This window comes from Podarcis cretensis (assembly GCF_951804945.1).
Source record: "Podarcis cretensis genome assembly, chromosome: 16".
Lineage (NCBI taxonomy): Eukaryota > Metazoa > Chordata > Lepidosauria > Squamata > Lacertidae > Podarcis > Podarcis cretensis.
Window position 1 is genome coordinate 3,894,189 of NC_137186.1, and position 23,808 is coordinate 3,917,996.

At 46.1% G+C, this 23,808-nt stretch overlaps 1 protein-coding gene across 2 annotated transcripts in view; it reads left to right on the forward strand.

Annotated features, from left to right (window-relative positions):
• The first annotated feature begins 2,595 nt into the window (after positions 1-2,595).
• The window catches only part of LOC307205582 (methanethiol oxidase-like), a 34,195-nt gene continuing 12,982 nt past the window's right edge, over positions 2,596-23,808 (forward strand). Inside the window, exons 1-4 of one of the 2 annotated variants that reach the window (XM_079958175.1) lie at positions 2,596-2,817; positions 11,876-11,929; positions 17,245-17,357; positions 21,970-22,155. In XM_079958175.1, the coding sequence (XP_079814301.1) occupies positions 2,763-2,817; positions 11,876-11,929; positions 17,245-17,357; positions 21,970-22,155 (408 nt within the window). In that variant the 5' untranslated portion in view covers positions 2,596-2,762. Of the gene's footprint in view, positions 2,818-9,509; positions 9,685-11,875; positions 11,930-17,244; positions 17,358-21,969; positions 22,156-23,808 lie in introns of those variants that run through there. The other variant, XM_079958174.1, reaches the window with a different exon arrangement.

A 23,808-nucleotide genomic window follows, 5' to 3' on the forward strand; every position in this document is an offset into this window, starting at 1 on the left:
TCCATGGCTACAGCCTGCACCAAAAAACCCACGCATCCATTGTTTTGTGGGGCCGCAGTGGCGCAAAAATGTGGTTACAAAGCACGGATCCACATGGATTCTCAGGATTTTTGCATTGGGCTACCCCAAACTCACCATCAAATCACATATCATGTCTGAGGCCACAGAATGAACAACAAAAATCATACATCCACTGTTACATTCAGAATATTTTTTTTCTTGTTTTCCTCCTCTAAAAACTAGGTTCATCTTATGGTCAGGTGCGTCTTATGGAGCGAAAAATACGGTAAATATTTTTTAATAAAAAAAATAAGAACCTAACTTTCATGTAGTGTCAAGGGCTGCTGTGACCTCAGCAGCCAATTGACCAATCGCCTCTCCCGTTCTCGTGTCACATCCCACAGCCCAGCACATCTGAAAATGCTGAGCTCGTATCAGCGAGTTGGGTCACACGGTGTAGATCTCAAATGTTCTCATCCTCAGATGCCCAGCGGGGCTTTCAGTCTTGCGTTTCTTGAACGGCAGGCTCCCTCCTTTCAGCCCCCAAACACTTTGGCTCACGTCTTAAGCTTGGGGTGATTTCAGAAGCGGCGATATGGCGACAGGGCGGTTCAAAGACAAAGAAGAAGCGCTAATGAACTGCTGAGCATACATACATATATGCTTGCAGGCCACGCCCTGCTGCTCCTTGGACCCCAGCCATGCGCTTGAACAAGGCAGCCAAAACATTTATGGGAACTTTTAGCTGCGTCATGCTCATTGATAAAGGCAGAGTCATGTGTGTAGCTCACCCTCAGTTGCAATTAATTCCGGGCGCCAGGCAGAATCCGTGCCACCTGCCTCACAACCAGTGCCAAACAACACAAGACGGAAAAGAAGGTGTAATAATGATGAACTGTTTGCAATGATGAACTGGGTGGCGGGAGCACAAAAAGAACGCCATGGGTGTTTATGTTAGGGGTGCGCGACACCCACCTGTCGTTGTCTTCTTCTGTCTGGGTCTGTCTGGCAGATCAGGATGGAATGTCTCAACCCCAGTTGTCTTCAGTTACTTTCCTCTGATCCCCAGTGCCCAGAAAAACCTGTCGAAATCTCCAGTCGTTTGAAAACTAGGAAGTTAAGCAAAAAATAAACACCAGGGGGTACCTTCCATGCGGTTAACGAGCCTATTTTGCACAATTACAAAGAGCACGCCTTTTTTACATCTTGTTTATAAAAAATCTAAACTAAAACAAGTTTTCTTGGATTTGCTGAAAACCCTTCAGCACTTTCTTCTCAAATAACTCCTCCCCCCCCCCAGGCAGTTTTTCCTCTGCACGCTCAGTAAGCAGAGCCCATGGAGACGTTTACCTTAGCCAGGTGATTACTCTCTCCTGAATGACTGCTCCACAGTACAAGTGACCTCAGCAAACATTTCAATTTTGAATATTCTGATAATTTCTACTTTTAGTTAAGTATTTTTATTTATTTACTTGATTTAGGGGAGGCAGCTACCCCTCCTTACCCCCTGGCTACGCCAATCCAACCATCTTCCAATGACCCCCCCCCAGCCAATACCACCCCTAAAGCTAAAGGTAAAGGGACCCCCGACCATTAGGTCCAGTTGTGGCTGACTCTGGGGTTGCGGCGCTCATCTCACTTTCTTGGCCGAGGGAGCCGGCGTCCAGCTCCCGGGTCATGTTGCCAGCAGGACTAAGCCGCTTCTGGTGAACCAGAGCAGCGCACGGAAACGCCGTTTACCTTCCCGCCGGAGCGGTACCTATTGATCTACTTGCACTTTGACGTGCTTGTGAACTGCTAGGTGGGCAGGAGCAGGGACCGAGCAATGGGAGCTCACCCCGTGGCGGGGATTTGAACCGCCGACCTTCTGATCGGCAAGTCCTAGGCTCTGTGGTTTAACCCACAGTGCCACCCGCATCCCTTTACCTTTTTTAAAGGTAAAGGTAAAGGTACCCCTGCCCGTACGGGCCAGTCTTGACAGACTCTGGGGTTGTGCGCCCATCTCACTCAAGAGGCCAGGGGCCAGCGCTGTCCGGAGACACTTCCGGGTCACGTGGCCAGCGTGACATCGCTGCTCTGGCGAGCCAGAGCCGCACACGGAAACGCCGTTTACCTTCCCGCTGGTAAGCGGTCCCTATTTATCTACTTGCACCCGGAGGTGCTTTCGAACTGCTAGGTTGGCAGGCACTGGGACCGAGCAGCGGGAGCGCACCCCGCCGCAGGGATTCGAACCGCCGACCTTTCGATCGGCAAGTCCTAGGCGCTGAGGCTTTAACCCACAGCGCCACCTGCGTCCCTTACCTTTTTTAAAGGCCCCCAAATTGACTAAATTTATTTGCCTTTTTTAAAGGCCCCCAAATTGACTAAAGAGAGAGAAACGAGGGCTTCAGATAAACAGGCACAGTTAGAGATCATGCCATCCCAACGTGTGCTTTCATCAAAGCCCGTGTGAGAAGAGGAACTGGACCAACCGGAATCCGAATCTTCTGCGACTGTCTCCTCCCGAGCTCTGAGATCTCCAAAGGGCGTGTGATCACCTGGCTACAGGTGGATGGGGCGGGTGGGCCAGGAAAAAGGCTTTCTTGGGAGTCAGCTTTTCCCTTAATGAGTTCCTTTACAAGACCACACCTTCCTCACCCACCGTTTTGGCATCCTCTTGGGTGTGTGCGCACACTTATATATTTAGAGGATCCCTCTGGGTATAAGCAGATCTCGAGCATCTTCTTACTACCGTCAGACGCACAAGCCCGGGCTGCCAGATAATGTATCAGACAAAAGGAGGGGTTGTCCCGGAACAAGAGGAGCCCGACAAAGGAGGTAAGAATTGATCCTCTCTGTCTTCAGCCGGCTGGAGCAATAATTAGCATTCTCTTTTATTTTATTATTATTATTTATATGTAATTTTTATTAAATTTTCTGTTTTACAATTTAAAATACTCATTTTAACATCCTTAAAATATAAATGACTTCCCTTCTTCTCTTTCCACGGTTCATTTTGCATATCATAAATCCCTGCGTATTTTACAAAAACTAAACCCTTCCGTATGCCATCAAAACTTATTTACACTGTTGAATTTATCTTAATGCTCACAGCGTTCTCAGGTGTACGCAATCCCCCCCCATATATTCAATAAACGTTTTCCAACCTTCTCTAAACATATGTTCTTCTTGTTCTCTTATTCTATATGTTAAGTCTGCAAGCTGCGCATATTCCGTCAGCTTCTGTTGCCATTCTGCTTTAGCTGGGACCTCGCTCGTTTTCCATTTTGGGGCGAACTAAATACGGGCTGCAGTAGTAGCATACATAAATAAATAACCTTTTTTGACACCTGGGAATTTCAGTCTGAATTATCCCCAACAGAAAGGACTGTGTGTGTGGTTTTTTTTTTTTTGGGGGGGGGAGAACCTTTAAACATTTTTTTCAATTCGTTATGGAGCATTTCCCAATAGCCTTTTACAAGTCTGCCACATGTGAAAGATTGTTCCCTCCACCTCTTTGCATCTTCAGCACTTATCTCATTCAGTCTTATACCTCTTAGCAAGCCTGCTTGGAGTTAGCATTCTCATTTAGTTCGTTCATTCATTCATTCATTCATTCATTCATTCATTCAGGGTCACTCCAGACTGGTGAAGCTTTTCTGTAGGGGCATTGATGCAATAAAAGTGCCTCGGTGATGGATTGATACCAGACCGTCCACACAGAATTCCACTTCCATTACAGTGGTACCTCGGGTTACATACACTTCAGGTTACAGACTCCGCTAACCCAGAAATATTACCTTGGGTTAAGAACTTTGCTTCAGGATGAGAACAGAAATCGTGCGGCGGCAGCGGGAGGCCCCATTAGCTAAACTGGTACCTCAGGTTAAGAACAGTTTCAGGTTAAGAACTGACCTCCGGAACGAAGTAAGTTCTTAACCCGAGGTACCACTGACTGTAGTTATTTTTCTGAGATGCTTCCCCAACGTTACTGCACAATCGCCCTCAGGAGGGGCCACTTTTGCAAAACGAAAGCAGGGCAAAAAATCAAGGGGAATGTTTGTGGCAGGATTTCGGTAGGACGTGAAGGGAAATGAATACAGTGCTGCCCCGCAAGACGAATGCCTCGCAAGACGGAAAACTCGCTAGACGAAAGAGTTTTCCGTTTTGGAGGTGCTTCGCAAAATGAATTTCCTATGGGCTTGCTTCGCAAGACGAAAATGTCTTGCGAGTTCCTGCGGGTTTTCCCCCCTTTCCCCCCCTTTTTCTAAGCCGCTAAGCCGCTTATCAGCTGATCCGCTAAGCCGCTAAAAGCTGCTAAGCCGCTAATAGCGCTAATCCGCTAATCCGCTAATGGGCTTGCTTCGCAAGACGAAAAAACCGCTAGACGAAGAGAATCGCGGAACAGATTCTTTTCGTCTTGCGAGGCACCACTGTATCTGATTGGAAATGAAGCCATATGCCCTCCTTGAAACTTTTGAAAGCAGGATGACACCATCATGAGCACAAATCATCATGACTGCACAATGAAAAGCATGGGGAACCCTCAAGGGAGACCCACACACCCCCAGAGGAAGGCTCAGAGCTGAGAGATTGGTGGTGGGACCCTGAGAAGATGTCAGAGGGAGAAGATTGGGAGGAGGGTCTGGATGCTGAAGGGTGTTGTAAATAAAAATATGCCCTTTTTTCCCTTATGGGGTACCCAAGAGCCCATATAGAGTCCTTACGTGGGTTTCCTATTGGTAGGAGAAAATAACAGAGGCCAACCAGAGAATATTGAGAAGCAAAGCAGCTAGTAAGCCTGATCTTTGTTGATCTGTTGCAACAGGGTGCTCCCCTCATTCGCAGGAAAGGAGGAAGACCCAGAAAAATGTTGTGCAAGGACTTATAAAGACTTTTGAAATTCCCATCCTCTAGATCAAGACCATCCCCAGAAACATCATACATACATCACAGAAGGGATGTAACCTAAGACCACCCCTCAGATACATCCCACCTACATCACAGAAATTTAAATGTTGTTTTTCTCTTGTCCTTGTTTATTTCCTGTCTGGCAGGTTACTTGATTGGATTGCCTGGGGAGCCTGGCCATTCTTTTGTAGTGGTAAAATACTTATTTCCTGGGCTAGGTCACAGGCTCACACCTTATTCAAACAGACATATCCTTGAGACAGGATTTGTGAGGAAAGAGACAATGGGGAGGCTTTTCCAGTTTAACCTTGCAGAGAAAGGATTTGGTCAGTTTAGGAATCAAAATGGTTCCAGGTTGGTCTTCCTGTGTTGATCTATGTATGTGCGGTTATGAACATTGCCATATATCAAAGACCATAAAATTCCTATCACAAGGGGCAACAGGGTTTCGTCAGAAGCCACCGCTGAATAATATCTTACAGGTGGCCATCCATCTTCTGCTTAAAAACCTCTAAGGAAGGAGAGTTCATTCCACTGTTGAACAGCTCTTACTGCCAGAAAGTTCTTCCTGAAGTTTAGTTAGAATCTCCTTTCTTATAACTTGAAGCCATTGTTCCGAGTCCTACCTTCCAGAGCAGGAGAAAACAATCTTGCTCCATCTTCCATGTGACAGCCCTTCAGATATTTGAAGATGGCTCTCTAATAAATAATAATAATAATAATAATAATAATAATAATAATTTATTTATACCCTACCTTCCCCGCCCAGAGCTGGGCTCAGGGCAGCTAACTCCAGTAAAATTACAGTAAAAGCATAATGGGGGGGGGGGACAGGACGGGACCAATTTAAAATACAGGTTAAACTGCAATTTAAAATGCAGCCTCATTTTAAAAGTTGTCCATAGATCAAAACCAAATCAAAGGCCAGGCAGAACAGCTCTGCAGAAAGATGTCAAGTCCCGCAAGACCCTGGTCTCTTGTGACAGAGCGTTCCACCAAGTTGGGGCCAGTACTGAAAAGGCCCTGGCCCTAGATGAGACCAATGTAACCACCTTGTGACCTGGGACCTCCAAAGTGTTGTCATTTGTGGACCTTAAGGTCCTCCGTGGGGCAGACCAGGAGAGGCGGTCCCGTAGGTACGTGGGTCCTAGGGCTTTAAAGGTCAAAACCAGCACCTTAAACCTGACCCTGTACTCCACCGGAAGCCAGTGTATGTTTCCAGGCTCAACATACTCAGCTTCCTCAACCATTCCCAATAAGGCTTGGCTTGCACGCCCTTGGCTGTGTCTTGGTCAGCCTCCTCTGCACACATTCCAGCTTGTCAATATGCTTCTTAAACTCTGGCGCCCAGAATCGGACACAATATTCCAGGTGTGGTCTGACCAGTTTTGAGGTCTGCACCCATGCAAATGATATTGGAAGAGCATAAACAACAATGATTGACACGGACAAGGGAGTTTCCATTCAAGGGTGTACAGTCATCTACCAGGAGCTAATTGCTGATGGAATCTAGCTAGATTAAATGGCCTAAATTACTCATGTGGATTAGTTTCTATTGGTCTACTCTCAGCAGGAATAACATTGGCTAGAACCTTGTGGATGGGCAGTATGGAGGCATTTTCTATTCTCCCTTCTTACTGTACCTTACTTCATCTTTAAATCAGACCTGGACTAGATATAAGGTAAAGGTAAAGGTACCCCTGCCCGTACGGGCCAGTCTTGACAGACTCTGGGGTTGTGCGCCCATCTCACTTAAGAGGCCAGGGGCCAGCGCTGTCCGGAGACACTTCCGGGTCACGTGGCCAGCGTGACATCGCTGCTCTGGCGAGCCAGAGCCGCACACGGAAACGCCGTTTACCTTCCCGCTGGTAAGCGGTCCCTATTTATCTACTTGCACCCGGAGGTGCTTTTGAACTGCTAGGTTGGCAGGCGCTGGGACCGAGCAGCGGGAGCGCACCCCGCCGCAGGGATTCGAACCGCCGACCTTTCGATCGGCAAGCCCTAGGCGCTGAGGCTTTAACCCACAGCGCCACCTGCGTCCGGACTAGATATAGGGTGGCCATATTCCCAAAAGTGAAAATCCAGAGAAAGTTATAGAGCTTTTTTGTGATAAAATAAAAGTATTGGGCCTTTTTTGAATTTTTAAATGCTTTTATAAAAAGCATTAACTATATACTATATGTCTAGGTTTTCCCAGACATTTTGCCAAAAATCCGCCCAGACGCCATTTTCGGGCCGAATCCCCGGATGTGTTTCTGAAAACCTGGACGTGCGGCAGCCCTACTAGATAGCCCATCAAATAAGCCACCTTTAAATATAGGGTTCTCTTCTGTAAAGCAGGCCATACACCCTCAAAACAAGTTTGGAGTGCATTTATTAATGGGCAGAGGCTGCACATGGATATATTGATCATGATTTGTGGTATTGTGAATCAAACACCTTATGTGTGCATTACAGTGACAAACTAAACATTCTCTAGAATTTTTCTTAAAAAAAAGCTTTATTATAGGGTTGTAACCAGTGTTAGATCTTTTCAGTGTAAATCTGTTGAAGTGAATGGACCTGACTGACTTCGATCCATCAATATCTATGTGTCTATTCAGGATACACTACATAACTTAGCTGGACGCATCCCATAATTTCTATATAAACAACATCATGCAACTTCATACTATCTCCACATTCCTTACAAATTCTGAGGGTTGTGTCTAGCGTTAGTCCAAGTGCACCCATTAAGAATAAATGGACCCGACAAACTTAGGGCTATTCATTTGAATGGGTCTACCCACAGTATAACGCACTTGGATCCAACCCATAATATCCCTTGACATTCTCGGAATGCTGTAGTTGGAAGCAGTGTCCAGGCAGAAATCGGCAAAAATGTCCAGGAAAATTCAGATGTATGGTAAGCCGATAATCCTTTAAAATACAGTGGTGCCTCGCAAGATGAAAAGAATCCGTTCCGCGATTCTCTTCGTCTAGCGGTTTTTTCGTCTTGCGAAGCAAGCCCATTGACGGCTTAGCGGATTAGCGCTATTAGCGGCTTTTAGCGGCTTTTAGCGGCTTTGCGGATAAGCGGCTTAGAAAAAGGGAGGAAAAAGGGGGGGAAAGTCGGAAAAACTCGCAAGACGTTTTCGTCTTGCGAAGCAAGCCCATAGGGAAATTCGTCTTGCGAAGCACCTCCAAAACGGAAAACCCTTTCGTCTAGCGGGTTTTTCGTCTTGCGAGGCATTCGTCTTGCTGGGCACCACTGTAGCTCAAAAATGGGATTTCAATAGCTTTAGTCTGAGTGAAGGAAGGTGAGGACAGGTGACCTCACCTAGGCCCACCAAAGCAGGCTCAAAGCTTCTCAGACCTTTTCAAAATCATTTTTCTCAGCAGCTAAAAGGCATTAGCTAAGCATCAGAAACATTCTGCTTGCTGTAACTAAAAAGATTGCAACCAAGGTAGGGAACACAGTCCATTGTTTCTCAGGCCTTTCTGATGCCTTCTGGCCTTGCTAAAGAACCACATTGCAACTTGCTTTCTGTCCGGGAACCATGCCAGAACAAGAGATGGAAACATATCTGAACACTCTGAAACCCCTTTCCTGGCAAGGGTGCCAAGAGTCCCAATAGTCCCAAGACAGCTTTCTGTTCATGCTCAGAGGACTCCTGAGGGAGGAGAAAGGAGGAGGGAACTGGAAAGGGGTATATATGCTTGTGCACATGACTGTGAATTTTGTGCATGCTTTTTGTGAGTTATCACACTTGCTCCTTCTACCAGTTCATGGATGGTAGAAATAAAAGCCTTTTCTTCGAAACTATTCCTTGAGTGTCTGTTGACCCCCACTTCCCTTTCCCAGGCGCAATATTTTTCCCACCCGAGGGCAAAGCCTCATAAGGCTACATGAGTAGTTTATTATGATTATTATTTAATCATGAAGAATTATGATTTATGAATTGCATTTATATGCTGCCATTCTGCAACAGTGGTTTACACTGTTAAAGCACTGAAACAAACAATATAACTTGTAAAATTGGCCCGGTCGGTGAGTGGGGAGTATTGAACACGACCCTAATTACATTTAAAGAAACAACAAACCACACCCTTTATTTTACCTTTTAATCTCTCCTAAAAATTACATTAAAATAATAAAAAAAAAACCTCTCTGTTATCTGGGTATTATCAAAGTGAACTTGGAAGACCAGAGCTCTTTCTTGTTTTCTTTTCTTTTTAAAAATAAATTTAAAATTCTCTTTTAAAATAAATTTTAAAATAAATTTGGCTTTTCAGATTGAAATTTTACAGTCACCTATATCAAATGCATAAAGTAAAAACAAGATTCCAAGGAATCTCTTGGACTTTCCTCATTTCCTCCTGCATCTTTTATGTATCATCCAAATCTTTTTACATCTCCGCTGTGTCCAAAATTCACCACTAAGCTACAAGGGATATTCCAATGTCCTGCTAATGGTTTTAACTGTTTACAATGCTTTTTAAGATAGCTTATCAATTTCCCTCATTCCTTATTGAAATTTTTGGTCTCCCTGATTTCTGACACTTCATTTAAGCCATTTAGGCATAAAATCCATCAATTTGATCTACATGGGCCTCTGGAACCAAGTCTTCCTCTCGTGGTCCGTCCCCTATTCATGCCCCCCAGCCTTGACTGGTCCGTCCTTTATTGCGCTCCCCCCTCTGCCTTTGCCACCTGCCTCCCTTCCAAAGACCGCCAGGGCTGTCGCACAGAGGTTGTGGGAATGGCTATACGAGTGTACAGCTCCACTCTTGCTCAACTCAGACTGCAAGCAGGTGCAAAAACCGGATACTGAGGAAGAAGAAGAAGAAGCAGCCATAAGGCTTCTTGCTCTCAGGATTAGGTCTAGTGGGCTCAGGATGGAAGATTTAGGTTGAATATCGAGGGGCGGAGGGTGTTTTCTTGGTGGCAGCATACATTTAAAATGTTATGATGCCGTGTTCCTCTCCGTCCACCTCCCAAGTATCCTGGGAGTTGTAGTTTCTTAAGGGTGCTGTGGACAGTTGTTAGGAGACATGCACAGGGCCAGATTGAGGTCTGATGAGGCCCTAAGCTACTGTGATAGGAATTTTATGGTCTTAGATACAGTGGTGCCTCGCAAGACGAAATTAATCCCTTCCGTGAGGCTCTTCGTATAGCGGTTTTTTCGTCTTGCGAAGCAAGCCCATTGACAGCTTAGCGGATTAGCGCTATTAGCGGTTTAGCGGCTTTTAGCGGATCAGCTGATAAGCGGCTTAGGGCTTAGGAAAAGGGGGGGGGAAGGGGAAAAAACCCGCAGGAACTCGCAAGACATTTCGTCTTGCGAAGCAAGCCCATAGGGAAATTTGTTTTGCGAAGCGCCTCCAAAACGGAAAACCCTTTCGTCTAGCGGGTTTTCCGTCTTGCGAGGCGTTCGTCTTGCGGGGCACCACTGTATATGGTAATGTTCATAACCGCACATACATAGATCAGCACAGGAAGGCCAACCTGGAACAATTTTTATTCCTAAACTGACCAAATGTTTTCTCTGCAAGGTCAAAATGGAAAAGCCTCCCCATTGTCTTTTCCTTCACAAATCCTGTCTTAAGGGTGTGTCTGTGTTTGAATAAGGGTGTGAGCCTTATCATTACAAAAGACTGGCCAGGCTCCTCAGGAAATCCGATCAAGTAACCTGCCAGACAGGAGATAAACAACAACAGGAGAAAAACAATATTAAAATTTCTGTGATGTAGGTGGGATGTATATGAGGGGTGGTCTTAGGTTACACCCCTTCTGTGATGTATGTATGATGTATCTGGGGGTGGTCTTGATCTACAGGGTGGTGATTTCAAAAGTCTTTATAAGCCCTTGCACACCATTATTCTGGGTTCCTCCTCCTCTCCTGCGGGTGAGGGGAGCACCCTGTTGCAACAGATCAATAAAGATCAGGCTTACTAGCTGCTTTGCTTTGCTTTGCTTCTCAATATTCTCTGGTTGCCCCCTGTGATTTTCTCCTACCAATAGGAAACCTATGTAAGGACTCTATATGGGCTCTTGGATACCCCATAAGGGAAAAGGGCATATTTTTGTTTACAACACTACTGAATGTAACAGGGCCCTTTATACGTCCAGCTGTCCTTTGTCAACCACAAATTGTCACTGTTTTTTTGGGTGAATATATGCTATGTGCGGGGCCCATAATTTACATCATAGGAGCCTACACAACACAAAAGACTGTTGCTGTATGCTGGTTTTATTTTATTTGCTTATACAGTGGTACCTCGGGTTAAGTACTTAATTCGTTCCAGAGGTCCGTTCTTAACCTGAAACTGTTCTTAACCTGAAGCACCACTTTAGCTAATGGGGCCTCCCTCTGCTGCTGCTGCTGCACGATTTCTGTTCTCATCCTGAAGCAAAGTTCTCAACCTGAAGCACTATTTCTGGGTTAGTGGAGTCTGTAACCTGAAGCGTATGTAACCCGAGGTACCACTGTATTTTGGAAACATCCAGGTTTTTTTTCCTTTACATTTTTTGGGGGCCCCCAAGAGAGTGGGGCCCTAAGCTATAGCTTGTTTAGCTTATACGGAAATCGGCACTGGGGACACACACCCTATTCCCCTCCTGGAATATGTTTAGGGGTACTCTCATTTTCCTACTCACATTGAAATACTGCCGCTCAATGAGGCCAAACTTGGATTCACAAAATGTTTAGGGGTATGTGTACCCCTGCTTCTCCCCAGAAAAAAAGCACTGCCCCTATGATTGCATCCCTTAATTGTCAGTCTCTCATTAGAAGTAAATAATTTAAAGAACCTTCAATGGGTGGGGTGTCTGTTTCAGTCCTGCCTTTTTAAAAAAATGTGAGTAAGTTTGACATCTTTCTCTGTTTTTTAATGCTGGTTTTAATGTATGTGCTTTTTATTGCTGTAAGTTAATTTTAATAATAATTATAATATTTTTGATGTGGCTATGCTGACTCTTTCCCTCTCCCTCTTCCAAAACCTACAGAGCAGTGTGGATGTCATGGCCCAGGTTATGCAACCCCTCTGGATGCTATGAGAGGTAAGTCTCAAACTGATTCCACCACCGGCCAGAAAAAATTGAGACCTTATTTCAAGCCACACAACAATCAGGTTTAGCAGTGCTCCCAAATCAAGATTGCTCAGGAGGAAGATTAAGGGATTAGGCACAAGTACAGAGGAGGTGTGGTTTATCAGTGGCTAATAATTATGGCAAAACTTCCAGGTAAAGGAGCAGGATACATTGAAAGACCAGTTGTTGAGGGTGTAAAAGAGGATGTGCTGTTCCGTTTGTGCCCTTCTTGTGGTCTTCCCAGGGACATCCAGTTAGCTGCAGTGGGAGGAAAGGTGTGGGGACTGCTCTGTTCCAGCAGGGCTCAGTTTTTTTATTTTATTATAAGAAAATTTACAAACCATCACTAGCTATAGCTATATAATAGTGGTGTACAATAAAAGCAGGTGGTGCTGTGGGTTAAACCACAGAGCCTAGGACTTGCTGATCAGAAGGTTGGCGGTTCGAATCCCCGCAATGACGGGGTGAGCTCCCATTGCTCAGTTCCTGCTCCTGCCAACCTAGCAGTTCGAAAGCACATCAATGTGCAAGTAGATAAATAGGTACCGCTCCAGCGGGAAGGTAAATGGCGTTTCCGTGCACTGCTCTGGTTCACCAGAAGCGGCGTAGTCATGCTGGCCACATGACCCGGAAGCTGTACACCGGCTCCCTTGGCCAATAAAGCGAGATGAGCCCCACAACCCCAGAGTCGGCCATGACTGGACCTAAGGGTCAGGGGTCCCTTTACCTTTACAATAAAAGCATCAAAGCTTCATAAAACTATAAAATGCAGAAGGATCTCATTCGTTCTCAGAAAATGCTTGGCAAAACAGGAACATTTTCGGCAGGTGACGAAATGTCAGGATTGTTGCCACCTGTCTGATTTCAGTAGGAACAACATTCCAAATTGTGGGGGCCACCACACTAGAAGCCTTGGCTTGTGAAGAAACTTATGCCACATTTGCACTGTTTATTTAAAGTGCTGTGATACTGCTTTAGGCAGTCATGGTTTCCCCTGAAGAATCTTGGGAGCTGTACTTTGTTAAGAGTGCTGAGAGATGTTGAGAGGCCCCTGTTGCAGAGGTACAATTCTTAGAGTGGTTTAACAATCTGTGAATTGTAGCTCTGGGTGGGGCCTCTTAACATCTTTTCCAAGATCTCACACCTGCCCTGTGGAAATCTTCCTCAGATATCAAAGAGATAAGTACAGTAATGATATACTCTTCCATAGACATCTGAAGACAGCCTTGTTGCTGTTTTTTGTGCTGAATATACGCTATATGGTAATTTATGGGCCTAATAGGTATCTAAGCCATTTGCACATAACAAAATATGTATTTTATCAAAGTAATTGTTGAACTGAAATACAATTAAATAGAAGTATATTAACAGTGAAAAAATTTTGGGGCCCCCAAAAGAGTGGGGCTCTAAGCTATAGTTTGTTTAGCTTATACATAAATCCGGCACTGATCTGAATTAAGGCAGCCCTTTATCGGGATGCTTTTAATATGTGCTGTTGTGTTGTGTTGTTGTGTTTCTGCAATATTATGTTGGAAGCCACCCAGAGTGGCTGGGGCAATCCAGTCAGCTGGGTGGGGTACAAAAAACAAGTTGTTAGTGTTATCATAGCAATGATGATGATTCCAGTTACAGATAGGTAGCCGTGTTGGTCTGCCATAGTCAAAACAAAATAAAAGAAAAAAAATTCCTTCCAGTAGCACCTTAAAGACCAACTAAGTTAGTTCTAGGTATGAGCTTTCGTGTGCATGCACACTTCTTCAGATACCTGAAGACACTTCTGAAGAAGTGTGCATGCACACGAAAGCTCATACCTAGAACTAACTTAGTTGGTCTTTAAGGTGCTACTGGAAGGAATTTTTTTTCTTTTATTTTGTTTTGACAATGATGATGATGATGGTGATCCGTACTGAGCTACAACTCCCAGAATTCTTTGGGGGAGGGAAGCCATGACTGGTTCAAGTACTATCATAACACTTAAAAATGTGGCGCAAATGTGGCATAAATAAATACATGAATACTGTCGGACAGTCAGGAGGGCGTCTCCAGATGATCACAATGATCTGGCTGGTGTATAAGGAATGAAAAATAACTCTTCAGGTAACCTGGTCCATTTAGGGATTTCTACACTAACTAACAGGGACGAGGGTGGCGCTGTGGGTTAAACCACAGAGCCTAGGGCTTGCCGATCAGAAGGTCGGCAGTTAGAATCCCTGCGACGGGGTGAGCTCCCGTTGCTCGGTCCCTGCTCCTGCCAACCTAGCAGGTCAAAAGCACGTCAAAGTACAAGTAGATAAATAGGTACCGCTCCAGAGGTAAGGTAAACGGCGTTTCCGTGCGCTGCTCTGGTTCGCCAGAAGCGGCTTAGTTATGCTGGCCACATGACCCGGAAGCTGTACACTGGCTCCCTCGGACAGTGAAGTGAGATGAGCGCCGCAACCCCAGAGTCGGCCACGACTGGACCTAATGGTCAGGGGTCCCTTTACCTTTTTACATTAACAGAACTTAGCTCGGTAATATACCAGTAGCCACTGCAAAGCTTTCAGTTTTGGAATAATACACTCACTGTGTGCTGGTACGCCCGGCACTTTTATCAAGATAATGAGTGCCAGCACCTCGTTTTTTTCACACACAAAAAGTGCTGAATGCACCGGTGCAGAACTGCTCCAGCCAAAAGTCAAGGCATTCTGCATTAGCTGCAGTTTCCAAATCAACGTCAAGGGTGGCCCCACAGTAGTCCAACCTAGTAGTTACCTAGGGCCGCATCATTGTGGCAAGTTTAAATGAATGCTGCTTCGTTGTCTGCATTCAAATACCCTTTCTGAAATGTGTAAGAAACTGCACCCAGAGCGGTGTAGCGGTTAGAGCGCTGGATTGACATCAAAGAGGCCTGAATTAAATTCCCCACTAAACACACATTAAGCCAGGCATCACCTGCCTTGATAAAGCAGTAGCAGGGACATTTACGCTGCCCCGAGGTCCTCGGATGAAGGGTGAAATAAGAATTAATAACCACACTCAAAGTCTTTCGAGTCTTCTATATTAACCTTCCACGCCTCTTAACAGCGCCGCATATTACACTCAGCACAATAAAGGAAAGTTGTCCAAGCTGGCAGGTAACAAATTACTTTCAATTCATCAAAGCTTATTAAAATTTCCCTGGGCGCCTGAATTCAGAAAATGCAGAGTCACTGGGAATTGTGAATCAGAGGATGCTTCTAGGCGGCCTGTTGACTGAGCATTCGTCTTAGGCTGTGGTGCGCACAATACTTTTAAAGCTCCTCCAAAGCCCCTTCTCCCCCCCAAGGAATTCTGGGCACTGTAGTTCGTTGCTGGGAATTATAACTCTTGTGTGAGGTAAACTGCAGTGTCCAGAATCATTTGAGGGAAAGAATGTGTTTTGAATGTGCAACAGAGGTAAAGCTTTGGTTTCCTCCTTGCAGGGAGACCTTAGACGACGGCGGCTATTTAAAGAGGCTTCACTCTGATTTCACTTCCAGTTTCCAGGCACTTCTTTGTCACATAAAGTCTAATATTTTGTGGAGTGTTTTTGACGCAAGACCTTCCAACCATCTTTTAATTGTGCCACCTGCATTTGAGTTGGAGCCCAGTGACAGCTGGAGGACACAAGTTCCACCTCCTGTCCCTAAAACAACTAAGCAGCTCTAATAATAATAATAATAATAATAATAATAATAATAATAATAATAACTTTTATTTATATCCCACCCTCCCCAGCCGAAGCCAGGCTTAGGGCGGCTAACAATAAAATAGTACAACATTCTAAAATCATTTCATTATAAAATTAATTCAAATCAAATTGATGGCAGCCATTAGGCTAAAGTTCTGTGAGGATTACAGAAGGAGGGGGTCAGGCTGTGCCTTGGCCAAAGGTCTGGTGGAACAGCTCCATCTTGCAGGCCCTGCGGAAAGATGTCAAGTCCCGCAGAGCCCTTGTCTCTTGTGACAGAGCGTTCCACCAGATTGGAGCCACAGCTGAAAAATCCCTGGCTCTAGTCAAGGCCAGTCTAACCTCTCTGTGGCCTGGGACCTCCAAGATATTTTTGTTTGAAGACCGTAAGTTCCTCTGTGGGACATACCGGGAGAGGTGGTCCCATAGGTACGAGGGTCCTAGGCCGTATAGGGCTTTCAAGGTTAAAACCAGCACCTTAAACCTGATCCTGTACTCCACCGGGAGCCAGTGCATCCGGTATAGCACCGGGTGAATGTGATCTCGCAGTGAAGACCTCGTAAGGAGTCTTGCTGCAGCATTCTGCACCCGCTGGAGTTTCTGGGTCAGTCTCAAGGGCAGCCCCACGTAGAGCGAGTTACAATAATCCAGTCTGGAGGTGACCGTCACGTGGATCACAGTGGCCAGATCAGGGTGAGAGAGGTAAGGAGCCAACTGATTAGCTTGGCGGAGATGAAAAAATGCCGCCTTTGTTATAGCTGCAATCTGCGCCTCCATGGAAAGGGAGGTGTCGAAGATTACACCCAAACTCTTAACGGACGGTGCTGGCACTAACTGCACCCCCGCAAGAGATGGGAGTTTAATCTTCCACTGAAATATTAAGAACATAAGGAGAGTCTGCGGGATCTGCTCAGTTGCCCATCCAGTTCCGTATCCTGTTCACACAGCGGCCGACCAGATCCCTCAAGCAGGATTTTCAGTTTTAGGCTTTGGTGTAAGCATTCCAGCTTCCGTCTATTGGATCATGGCATACTAACAGAGGATTGGACAAATTTGTGGAGGATAAGGCTAGCCATGGCTGTTAGCCAGGATGGCGATGTCATACCCGCCAAGTGTCCTGGGAAAAACGGGACATCCCATTTTCTCACATGAGATTGCAGCGGCCATTTGGGTGCCACAATCTTGTCCCGGGAAAAGCCAGGTTGCGATTTTTCAGGTTACAGACCGCCGAAACCTGGAAGTACCGGAATGGGTTACTTCCGGGTTTCAGCAGTTGCACATGCACAGAAGCGCTGAATTGCGACCTGTGCGTGCGCAGATGTGGGTTGCGAGCGTGCTTCCCACACGGATTACATTCGCAACCCGAGCATTTACTGTAACCTTAGAGAAATCAGATTCGGTATGTAATATTGGGACAGATTGTAGCCTATCCTACAGGGAACGTTGAGACAAGGTGATATCCAAAGACTGTTAGGATGGCATTAGAGGCAGGTAAGCTTTGCAAAAAGATTTCTCTGAGCTTGGGCTGAGCGGCTCAGAGCTCGTCCCTTTGCTCACCCAAGACAGATCCCTAAATATGGACCTTCCCCCCCTGAAGGTCCACGAGAGAAGCTGATCTACGTGCCCTGCATCTTAACTGGGACTGGAACACAGCAGCCTGATTACCTTGCTACGGTGGATGTGGATCCGGAATCTCCCTGCTATTGCCAGGTATCACATTAGATCCGCTTTCTCTCGCCTGGTGCCCCTTCTGGCTCCTTCGCACTACAACTCCCATCAGCCCTAGCTAGTGCAGGTGGGGCTGATGGGAGCTGTAGTCCGAAGCAGCTGGAGAAGGCGTCCGACTTGGGAAAGCTGGCTTTAGGAATCTTTACCACACAGCCGAAAGCCTGTCTTTGGGGACTGTAGCCTCACGAAAGATTCACCTCCAAGAATGGTTGATAAAGATCCACACTTCTCAGGTTGGAAAGTGGCTTGTAGGAAAGAAATTGTTTAGCAGCCAAACTATCTCTGGCCAGGGAAGAAAGCCTTACTTCAGCGAGGCAGCATTCGAATTCAGAACCCACAGCCGAAAGTGGGTCAGGAAAGGCATTGTGTCTCAATTCTGTTCCATGTAAACATGGACTCTGACTCCTTTTGTGTATTGCCAGCAGCGGTTAATTACGCTTTCTGCCACCGGCTGATTTATAGCCTCGGAATCTTACCGAGGTGAACACCGGCGCCTGGGCACCTGCCAGGGGCCTTGGCACTTGGATGAGATCGACTGCTAGCGTGAGCCCTGAGCACACACCCCCCTCACATTAAGTGTAGCCAACGTTTAAATTCCCTACTGTTCCCCCTACCTGGCCTTGCTCTGGGTTACTGTGATAGAAGCAGAGACTCACAGAATTGCAGAGTTGGAAGAGACCTGAGGTCCAGCGCCGAGGGCCTTCTGGCTGTTCCCTCGCTGTGAGAAGCCAAGTTACAGGGAACCAGGCAGAGGGCCTTCTCGGTGGTGGCACCCGCCCTGTGGAGCGCCCTCCCACCAGAGGTCAAAGAGAAGAACAACTACCAGACTCTTAGAAAACATCTGAAGGCAGCCCTGTTTAGGGAAGCTTTCACTGTTCAGTAGATTATTGTATTTTAATATTCTGTTGGAAGCCACCCAGAGTGGCTGGGAAAACTCAGCCAGATGGGCATGGTATAAATAATAAATTATTATTATTATTATTATTATTATTATTATTATTATTATTATTATTATTTAGTCCATCCCACTGCAATGAAGGAATATGCAGGTGGCATTATCAGCACTGCACTCTTAACCAACTGAGCTTTCAGTTTCATTTATACCCTGCGTTTTCTTCCAAGGCGGTGGCGTATATGAATTTTAACAGGGAGAAATGTAAAGTATTGCACTTGGGCAAAAAAAAATGAGAGGCACAAATACAAGATGGGTGACACCTGGCTTGAGAGCAGTACATGTGAAAAGGATCTAGGAGTCTTGGTTGACCACAAACTTGACATGAGCCAACAGTGTGACGCGGCAGCTAAAAAAGCCAATGCAATTCTGGGCTGCATCAATAGGAGTATTGCATCTAGATCAAGGGAAGTAATAGTGCCACTGTATTCTGCTCTGGTCAGACCTCACCTGGAGTACTGTGTCCAGTTCTGGGCACCACAGTTCAAGAAGGACACTGACAAACTGGAACGTGTCCAGAGGAGGGCAACCAAAATGGCCAAAGGCCTGGAAACGATGCCTTATGAGGAACGGCTAAGGGAGCTGGGCATGCTTAGCCTGGAGAAGAGGAGGTTAAGGGGTGATATGATAGCCATGTTCAAATATATAAAAGGATGTCACATAGAGGAGGGAGAAAGGTTGTTTTCTGCTGCTCCAGAGAAGCGGACACGGAGCAATGGTTCCAAACTACAAGAAAGAAGATTCCACCTAAACATTCGGAAGAACTTCCTGACAGTAAGAGCTGTTTGACAGTGGAATTTGCTGCCAAGGAGTGTGGTGGAGTCTCCTTCTTTGGAGGTCTTTAAGCAGAGGCTTGACAACCATATGTCAGGAGTGCTCTGATGGTGTTTCCTGCTTGGCAGGGGGTTGGACTCGATGGCCCTTGTGCTCTCTTCCAACTCTATGATTCTATGATTCTATATGGTTCTCTCCCTCCTCAGTTAATCCCCACAAGAACCCCGTGAGATTACTTTAGGCTGAGAGGCATAGAGGCTGCCCCAAGCTCACCCCAAATGAGTTTTGTTACCAAGTAGGGATTTCAACCCTGCTGTCTCCCAGAGGTCCTTGTCCTCCACTCTAACCACTGCACCACACTGCCTGTGTGGCAGAGATGGCGGCTGAACCCAGGCACTCAACACTGCTCTGAGGGGTTCTGCTTTGCCCCTGGGGCATCTTCCCCAGGGCAATTCACCAGGCCCCCACTGGACCTGAGCTTGGGCTATTCCCTTGTTGGGCTATCCCCACTGCAGGGTTTTCTTCCCTTTCGTTGTGGAGATGCAGAGCTAGACGCTTATAAACAGCAGCGACAGGCAACCTCGATTAGAATCGTCTGGAAAGACACCCCCCCTGGGGGACGATGGAACAAAACTCAAACCTAAGGGGTGGGGAGAGACTTCAGAAGGCGTTGTGGAATGCCTTCGAGCACCGATGGGAGCCTCAAAGATGGTCAGAGTTTCTAGGGAAGCATCTCCGCCTTAGAAGTCCTCTTACGGGTTCATTATTCAACACTCCTCATTCTCCGAAATCAAAGGACTCTGCAGAAACTGGCTGCCAAAAAGCTGAAAGGCGGAATCGGCAAAAGGCAGGTCTTCTTTGCATGGCGGAGATTCTGTCCTGAATCTTTTAGCATTCAGCTTCGTTGGATGAGTTCAATGCCCATGAAAGTCTAGCGCTATGAGAGAAGGAGGAAAAAAATTCTCCACCCACTTCCACCATTCCATACTTAATTTTATATGCATCTATCATGTCCCTTGGGACGCGGGTGGCGCTGTGGGTTAAACCACAGAGCCTAGGGCTTGCCGATCAGAAGGTCGGCGGTTCAAATCCCCACCACGGGGTGAGCTCCCGTTGCTCAGTCCCTGCTCCTGCCAACCTAGCAGTTTGAAAGCACGTCAAAGTGCAAGTAGATAAATAGGTACAGCTCTGGCGGGAAGGTAAACAGCGTTTCTGTGCGCTGCTCTGGTTCGCCAGAAGTGGCCTAGTCATGCTGGCCACATGACCCGGAAGCTGTACGCCGGCTCCCTTGGCCAATAAAGCGAGATGAGCACTGCAACCCCAGAGTCGGCCACAATTGGGCCTAATGGTCAGGGGTCCCTTTACCTTTACCTTTATCATGTCCCTTCTGTCTTGTGGGAAGGAGTTCCGGAGTTTAACTATGCACTGTCTGAAAAGGAGCTTTATATTGCCTCTCCTGATCCCAACCTAATCTAGCAGGGCTCTCCTTACCTCCTTGGTTCGTTCGTTTTTTGAACAGCCATACCGAAACCTGGCTAGCTCAGTCTGTTAAAGCATGGTTCTGACAATTCCAAATTTGCAGGTCCAATCCCCGTATGGGACGGCTGCATATTCCTGCATTACAGGGTCCCTTTGTATGTGCCCTGTGTTATTTCCACCCCCTCTCCCAGTTAAGAAATATTGGGAAGGCCTTTGCTGACAATCTCCAAGATACTTTTTGCTGGAAAGGTGAAGATGAAGCAACTTAATAAGACCTGAGAACAATTAACATGTGTCAAATTAATAGAACAGTTTCTTCCAGATCGGGCAGAGCTGTGCACCTGCAGTTGCCCCAGGGGCAAAATCGACCTTTTTTTCATATCGCTGGAATCACCACTTGAAGTGCTAAGTGATAACTTGTTCAGGTTCCTCAAATAAACACTCCCTTAAATGAAAGCACATGACGCTGGCATCACTTGTCTGGGAAATGTCACTAGCCCCGCAGCAACTAATTTGGGCCCATTAATTCCATCATATACAAGCCCATATTTGCTAATGTGCATCTTCGCATTATTCATTGTGTAAGGACCTCGTGTATATTTTCTCTTTCAGTATTCATAGCCTAGTTGAGGCTCTCGTAAAAGAAAAAGGAAAACGTTTCCTGAAATATACTCAGAGTCGAGTGTGGATTTCATGCTGTTTATTCAGCTCATAGTAGTAAGGAGGCAGGGAAGTTCCCCCAGAATGTCTGCTTTATATACATTATTTACACAATGGGCCCCACATGATTGGCTGATTCTGGGATTCTCCTGTAGGCCAATCAGGTTGCAGATTCACTTCCACCTGGTGTTGGATTGGGTGGCTCCTGCAGACCAATCAGACTGCTGCATTCTGGATTCTATTCTAGGACCAATCAGACTGCTGTATTTTGGATCCTATTGTTCTAGGACCAATCAGACTGCTGCATTCTGGATCCTATTGTTCTAGGACCAATCAGACTGCTGCATTCTGGATTCTATTGTTCTAGGACCAATCAGACTGCTGTATTTTGGATCCTATTCAACTCAGTACATAACATTTCTGTTTTTTAAAATAAAAAGAATAGAGTTGCCCATGTCAAAATATGCCCTTTGTCAGAAGAGGCAGGGGCCAGCCTGATTGTTAGGCAAAGTGAGCAAGCTGCCTCAGGCGGCAGCGAGGGCACAGCTATGCAATGAGCAAAGGATGGAAGACAAAAATGAATTCAGTTCCCATTTCAAGGGGAACCTAATCAGTTTGCACTTTTGGAAATGAGACGCACATGGAAGCGCTTTGGGCAGAGGGGTGGACATCTGCCCCCGCCCCCACCTCGCCCAGAAGTCTTACCTTGCTCTCCCGTCTTCCCAATAGGTGATCCATCGGCTTCCCATGCTGTATATCGACGATGAGCTTCATCACACAGGGTGGAACGCCTGCAGCAGCTGCTTCGGAGACACCAGCAAGAAGCGTAACCGCCTGGTCCTGCCCAGCCTGGGCTCTTCCCGCATTTACATAGTGGATACGGGGACGGACCTGCGAGCCCCCAGGATGTTCAAAGTACGTCTTCCTTCTCTCAAAGGAGCAGGACTGAGCTAGGCTTGGGTAGAGTGTGGGGAGGGTGGATGTAGCGGAAGGGTCCTGAAGATATCATTCATTTATTTCATAATATTTAGGTGCATCTTGGTTGTAAAAAGAATAAAAAACCCCACCTCTCGTGGTTATACCGCAGTTTTATTCTTTTTTATTCTTTTTACCTAAATATTATGAAATAAATGAATGATGTCTTCAGGACCCTTCAGAAAAAAACACCCACGAAAAACAGTTAAAAACAAATATTTAAAACGGTGGTTCTCAAACTTTTCTCTTTAGGCCACACTTTCAGAAATTCGCTGGCAGCACAACGAATTTTTTATTGATAAGGAATACATTGGAAATGAAAAGAAACAACTCTTGGCCCTGCTTGATTTATAACGTAGAAGAACAAAACTACTGTGTGTGTACTGTAATATGATCATGGAACTTCAAGAAAGTATAAAACAGCACAGCAGCCACCTAAGAACATTTGAATCATTCCCAAAATGTAACATTGATTACCCTTGAATATTCCTGCCACACTTACCATCCTCTCCTGCCACACAAGCGTGGCATGCCCTTCGAGAACCGCTGATTTAAAACATTTTCTTTTAAAAAATTACATTCAATGCTAAGCTAAAAACCAGATGAAGACACAGGTCAACATCCTGCGTGTCTGGGGAGAGGGGAAATGTCCTTAGCAGACGCCGAAGAGGGCAGCAAAAGCCCCTCTCTGACATCCACATAAGCCGGGACCACATAACACCGGTCCTGAGAGATCTGCATTGGTTCCCAGTACGTTTCCGAGCACAATTCAAAGTGTTGGTGCTGACCTTTAAAACCCTAAACGGCCTCGGTCCAGTAGACCTGAAGGAGCATCTCCACCCCCATCATTCTGCCAAGACACTGAGGTCCAGCTCCGAGGGCCTTCTGGCGGTTCCCTCATTACGAGAAGGGAGGTTGCAGGGAACCAGGCAGAGGGCCTTCTCGGTAGTGGCACCCGCCTTGTGGAACACCCTCCCTTCAGATGTGAAGGAAATAAGCAGTCATCCTATCTTTAAAAGACATTTGAAGGCAGCCCTGTTTAGGGAAGTTTTTAATATTTAATGCTGTATTGTTTTTAACATTTGATTAGGAGCTGCCCAGAGTGGCTGGGGAGACTCAGCCAGATGGGCGGGGTATAAATAATAAATTATTATTAGTAGTAGTAGTAGTAGTATTATATGGATCTACCCCATATATGGGGTTAATCCCAGTGACTGCAAACTGGAAGTCACTGCAGTTCACACGACAAAAGTAGGATGGAGAAGAAGGGAGGGGAGCTACATGCCCATGTGCTTTTGTTACCTGCACAGGTAAGGTCACGCCCACCTCTGGTCACATGCAAAATGAAGGATGCTCCAGCCGAGGAGGAAACAGGAAGTTTTCGACCGGCTGGAACAAACATCGCCTTTGCATGTCCACTCTAGGAAAACAAGGATGTTGTACTTGACTGCTACTTATGTATCACATCCCACACAAATAGAGGGCCGCATTATTCTCCTGAGGTTCCCACCCCTGAACAATCCAGTCATTATGCCCCACGTCAAAGAGTCTAACCAATCAATAAAATGGAAACGAGCACTTAAGACAGGACCG